Consider the following 5,245-nt stretch of genomic DNA (forward strand, 5'->3'; position numbering starts at 1 on the left):
TCCCTAAACCACTAGCTGAATTTGATAAAGAAGATTATGAAAAATATGAGTTAAATGCTCAAGCAGTGAAAATCTTGCATTGTGGACTAGGACCACATGAGCACAATAGGATCATGGGTTGTAAGTCTGCAAAGCAGATTTGGGATTTACTACAAGTAACACATGAAGGAGCAAATGAAGTTAAACGTTCCAAAATTGACTTACTGATGTCAAAATATGAAAGATTTGAAATGCTACACAAAGAATCCATTTAGGATATGTTCACTAGATTTACTAACATTGTTAATGAGTTAGAATCTTTAGGCAGGTCCATACTCATTGATGAACAGGTCAGAAAAGTCCTTAGAAGCCTTCCTCAAGATGAGAGGTGGAGATCCAAGGTTACTGCCCTACAGGAATCCAAGGATTTCACCAAGTTCAATCTGGAACAACTCAATGGATCCCTGCTCACTCATGAACTTCATCTTAGAGCAAACACTGAAAGTTCCAAGAACAAAAGCCTTGCACTAAAGGCTTATGAATCTAGTGAGTCTGAAGATGATGACATGGAGACGACCATGCTAGTACAAAGGTTCAGGAGGATGCTGGGAAAGAGAGGAGAGAAGAACAAGAGAGGACAGCCAAGTTCCAGGGAGATCAAATGCTTCGGATGTGGTTCCAAGGACCATCTCATCAGAGACTGTCCTCAACCTAAAGAAGATGAGAAATCAAAGTACAAAGGGAAAGAGCCAAACAAGTATTACAAATCATCATTCTCCAAGGAGGATGTCAGAAAGGCCATGATGGCTGCATGGGGAAATTCTGATTCTGAAGAGGAAGCAGAAAGAGAATCCTTAGAAGAAACAGCCAACTTGTGTTTGATGGCCAAAACTGATGATGAAGCTCGTCTGAAGGAACTTGAATCTGAGGTATGGTATGACTATCGACAACTCAAACATCTAAACAAAGGAAATCTTATGGACATTATTCTGGAACTTCAAGATGACTGTAAAGAACTAAACAGGTCGAAGTTCCAAACTGATAAAGCTTTAAAAATTCACAAAGAACACAGTGAATGGGTAGACAATATGAAAACTAACATACAAACTAGATTCTTTGACTTATATGATAAAAATGTCTTTCTAAAAGAACAAGTTGAAAAACTAAAACATGATAATATTCTGTTGAATGTAGAGTTAGCTCAACTGAAACTTGGAATTAACTCTCCTGACTCTGAAGTTCCTATTGCAAGACAACTTCCAAATTTTGAGAAATTAAAATCAGATTTGGAAGAAGTCAAAGTAAAAAACCAGACCTTGGAGGAGGAACTTGCAAGAGCCAGGAAAGGAAAAGAAGTGATTAATAACGGAATTCCATCTTGGATAGCTAACGCTCAAAACAAGAATAAAGAAGGACTAGGATATAAGAGGAAGTCTAGAAGAAATAAGAAGTATGTGGAATTACCCAGTCAAAAATTATGTTTCTATTGTGGTAGTACAGGACATCTTCGAGCAGCATGTCTTAAAAGAAATAAAGATACTCTTAAGAATACTGAGCATGATGAACAAGTCTGGATGAAGAAATCCGACTCTTCTTCCAAAACAGTGGAACCCAAGGAAACCTGGGTTCCAGAAACTAACGCTTAGTTTTCATGCAGGTTCCAGTGAGGGGGAACAACACTTGGTACCTCGACAGTGGTTGTTCTAAGCACATGACCGGAGACAAATCTAAATTTCTCTCCCTGGATGCCTACTATGGTGGAACTGTGACCTTTGGTGATAATAAGAAAGATGAAATCATTTCTATAGGTAAGGTAGGAAGGTCAAGTTCCCATGCTATTGAAAATGTCTTTTTAGTCGAGGGTCTAAAACACAACTTGTTAAGTATTTCTCAATTTTGTGATAAAGGTAACTCAGTTAGCTTTACTTCTAATCTTTGTAGAATCACTAACAATGACACTAACAATATTATTCTTGAAGGAACCAGAAAGGGGAACACATATATTGTGGATCTCAATGAAGTTCCAAGTAGTAGTTTGACATGCCTTAGTGTCATTGAGAATGATCCCTTATTATGGCACAAACGATTTGGCCATGCTAGTTTTTCTTTGCTTGATAAACTTAGATCAAAAGAACTTGTGGAAGGACTTCCATCCATCAAGTTCCTAAAAGATAAAGTCTGTAGTGCATGTGTCAGAGGTAAGCAGACGCGAATATCTTTTAAATCTAAGAATATGGTAAGCACCACAAAACCTTTGGAACTTATCCATATGGATTTATGTGGTCCTATGAGGATACAAAGCAGGAGTGGAAAAAGGTACGTGATGGTTATTGTAGATGATTTTTCCAGATATACCTGGGTTTTCTTTCTTGTAAGCAAGGATGATACGTTTGATCACTTTGTTGCCTTTGTGAAGAAAGAACAGAGAAGAACATGTCATCAATTAATTCACCTGAGGTCAGATCATGGAACTGAGTTCGAAAACTCAAAATTTGATGAGTTTTGTGATGAACATGGGATGGACCACAACTTCTCTGCTCCCAGGACTCCACAACAAAATGGAGTAGTTGAACGGAAAAACAGAAGCTTGGAAGACATGGAAAGAACTATGCTGATTTCCAGTGGACTGCCTAGGAATTTCTGGGCAGAAGCAGTAAAGACATCATGTTACATATTGAATAGAGTTTCTATTCGAGCAATAACCAACAAGACACCTTATGAACTAATTAAAGGAAGAAAACCAAATATTTCTTATCTTAGATCTTTTGGTTGCAGGTGCTTTGTACACAATAATGGAAAGAGAAACTTGGGAAAATTTGATGAAAGAAGTGATGAGGCTGTATTCTTAGGATACGCCTCAAATAGTAAAGCTTACAGAGTTTATAACAAAAGAACAATGTGTGTTGAAGAGTCAGTACATATAATTTTTGATGAAACTGATTATGTGATTGATGTACAGGATGATGATGATTTCGAAATAGGGTTAGTAAGAAGACATGACCTTGATGAGGAATCAACAATATCCATGGAGCAGCAAAACAAGAATCCAGTAGCTGAAAACCAAACCGCAACTGAAACAGAAGTTCCACAAGAGGAAAACCCTGAGCCTGAGAATCCAGAACCTGAGAAGCAGGAACCACTGAATCAAGAGACAGGAAACAATGATGCTGAACCTGAAAAGTTGTATCCAATCAAAGACTTTACCCCTAAACGTTGGAAACATCAAAAGTCTCATCCAGTGGACATGATTATGAGTGACATAACCAAAGGAACTCAGACTAGGTCACAGTTAAGGAACTTCTATGCATTTTTCTCGTTCCTATCTACTTTGGAACCAAAGAACTGTGATGAAGCCTTACAAGATGCAGATTGGATCATAGCCATGCAAGCTGAACTAGGAGAATTCGAAAGAAACAAAGTTTGGCACCTAGTTCCTAGACCGGAACATCAGAAAGTCATAGGTCTAAAGTGGGTGTTCAGAAACAAGCTTGATGAACATGGAATCATAGTAAGAAACAAGGCTAGACTGGTTGTCAAGGGGTACAATCAACAAGAAGGCATAGACTTTGATGAGACATTTGCTCCAGTTGCCAGGTTAGAAGCTATACGCATTCTTATTGCTTTTGCAGCTTTTATGGAAATTAAGTTGTTTCAGATGGACGTTAAATGTGCATTTCTAAATGGTCTATTAAAAGAGGACGTCTATGTGGAACAACCTCCTGGATTTGAAGATCCAGAATTCTCAAATCATGTCTATAAACTTGATAAAGCTCTCTATGGGCTGAAACAAGCACCAAGGGCATGGTATGAGAGGTTGTCCAAGTTCCTGTTAGATAATGATTTTAAAAGAGGTAAAATAGACAAAACTATGTTTTTGAAATCTAAAGGAACTGACATTTTAGTTGTGCAAATATATGTAGATGATATTATTTTTGGTGCAACTAACGAATCTTTGGTGAAGTATTTTGCTGACCTTATGAGTGGTGAGTTCGAGATGAGCATGATGGGTGAGCTGAACTTCTTTCTTGGATTGCAAATTAAGCAAACTGAGAAAGGAATAATGATTCACCAACAAAAGTATGTGAAAGAACTCATAAAGAAATATAAAATGGAAAGTTCCAAAACTATAAGAACACCTATGGGAACTAACATCAGACTGGATGAAGACACAGCTGGAACTTGCATAAATCAGAAGATGTATAGAGGTATGATAGGTTCCTTATTACATCTAACTGCTAGTAGACCTGATATATCGTTCAGTGTAGGCTTATGTGCAAGGTTCCAAGCCAATCCAAAGGAATCTCATCTCAAGGCAGTTAAGAGAATACTTAGGTACCTCAAAGGAACTAATGACTTATGTCTCTACTATCCAAGAAATGAATCAATTGATTTAGTTGGATACACAGATGCTGACTATGCAGGTGATCTAGTAAATAGAAAGAGCACATCAGGTATGACTCAATTTCTTGGACCATGCTTAGTTTCTTGGGGTTCCAAGAAGCAGAATACAGTTTCTTTATCCACAGCAGAAGTTGAATATGTAGCTGTTGCAGCTTGTTGCTCACAAATGTTGTGGATAAAACAACAAATATGTGATTTTGGTTTAAAATTTGAATGTGTTCCAATTTATTGTGACAATACTAGTGCTATCTGTATATCTAAAGATCCAGTGCAACATTCTAAGGTTAAGCATATCCACATTAGACACCACTTCTTAAAAGATAATGTGGAAAAAGGCTATATTAAGTTGGAATTTTGTCCTACTGATAATCAAATTGCTGATATTCTAACTAAGCCTTTGAACAGAGAACGCTTTGAGAACATGAGACTGGAACTTGGGATGATCAAGCTGAATTGATTGCAACTGAAGTTCCTAGATATGGTATTGTCAATTATTGGACCAACTAGAAGAAATAAAACATCTATCACAAACTTGGTGTGATAAACATAACGGGAATGTCACCGTTGGTAAATTCTTGAAGGTTAGTATAATTAACACTTAAGACTCTGTAAATAATTTTCAAGTTAATGTAGACATGTATATGACACGTTCCTAGATGCATTTTATAAAATTTCTGTTTTCAAAATTTTATCTTTCTAAATTAAATTTTTGAAAGGATAAACATTGAATTTGAAAATCCATCCGGATAACACTTGTTTTGAAATCAAAGTAAATACATTGTTCCTAAAATCTATCTCTTCACCTTCCAAGCACTGCCTCATAAAATCACCCTCATTATAAATACTCTTCCAACCACTTGTGTCA

General features: G+C 36.8%; 2 protein-coding genes across 2 annotated transcripts; both read left to right on the top strand.

Moving 5' to 3' along the window:
* The first annotated feature begins 257 nt into the window (after positions 1 to 257).
* On the top strand, positions 258 to 3,624 carry LOC145557785 (uncharacterized). Its single transcript, XM_081618964.1, has 5 exons — positions 258 to 1,429; positions 1,921 to 2,295; positions 2,356 to 2,632; positions 2,939 to 3,519; positions 3,609 to 3,624. Exons 1-5 carry the CDS (start codon positions 258 to 260, stop codon positions 3,622 to 3,624), a joined length of 2,421 nt encoding a protein of 806 aa, XP_081475090.1.
* A 463-nt stretch (positions 3,625 to 4,087) lies between these two features.
* LOC145557786 (secreted RxLR effector protein 161-like) lies at positions 4,088 to 4,837 on the top strand. Its single transcript, XM_081618965.1, has 3 exons — positions 4,088 to 4,184; positions 4,245 to 4,548; positions 4,786 to 4,837. Exons 1-3 carry the CDS (start codon positions 4,088 to 4,090, stop codon positions 4,835 to 4,837), a joined length of 453 nt encoding a protein of 150 aa, XP_081475091.1.
* Positions 4,838 to 5,245: the final 408 nt, after the last annotated feature.

The sequence above is a fragment of the Chenopodium album genome, chromosome 9 (assembly GCF_948465745.1).
Source record: "Chenopodium album chromosome 9, dcCheAlbu1.1, whole genome shotgun sequence".
Lineage (NCBI taxonomy): Eukaryota > Viridiplantae > Streptophyta > Magnoliopsida > Caryophyllales > Amaranthaceae > Chenopodium > Chenopodium album.

Coding starts and splice junctions, on each gene's coding strand:
- LOC145557785 (XM_081618964.1), top strand. CDS start 258: ATGTTCACTAGATTTACTAACATTGTTAATGAGTTAGAATCTTTAGGC. Junction 2,296..2,355: donor CAAAGCAGGAGTGGAAAAAG/GTACGTGATGGT, acceptor CTTTCTTGTAAG/CAAGGATGATACGTTTGATC. Junction 2,633..2,938: donor GGAATTTCTGGGCAGAAGCA/GTAAAGACATCA, acceptor ATTGATGTACAG/GATGATGATGATTTCGAAAT.
- LOC145557786 (XM_081618965.1), top strand. CDS start 4,088: ATGGAAAGTTCCAAAACTATAAGAACACCTATGGGAACTAACATCAGA. Junction 4,185..4,244: donor AAATCAGAAGATGTATAGAG/GTATGATAGGTT, acceptor CGTTCAGTGTAG/GCTTATGTGCAAGGTTCCAA. Junction 4,549..4,785: donor GCAGCTTGTTGCTCACAAAT/GTTGTGGATAAA, acceptor GCCTTTGAACAG/AGAACGCTTTGAGAACATGA.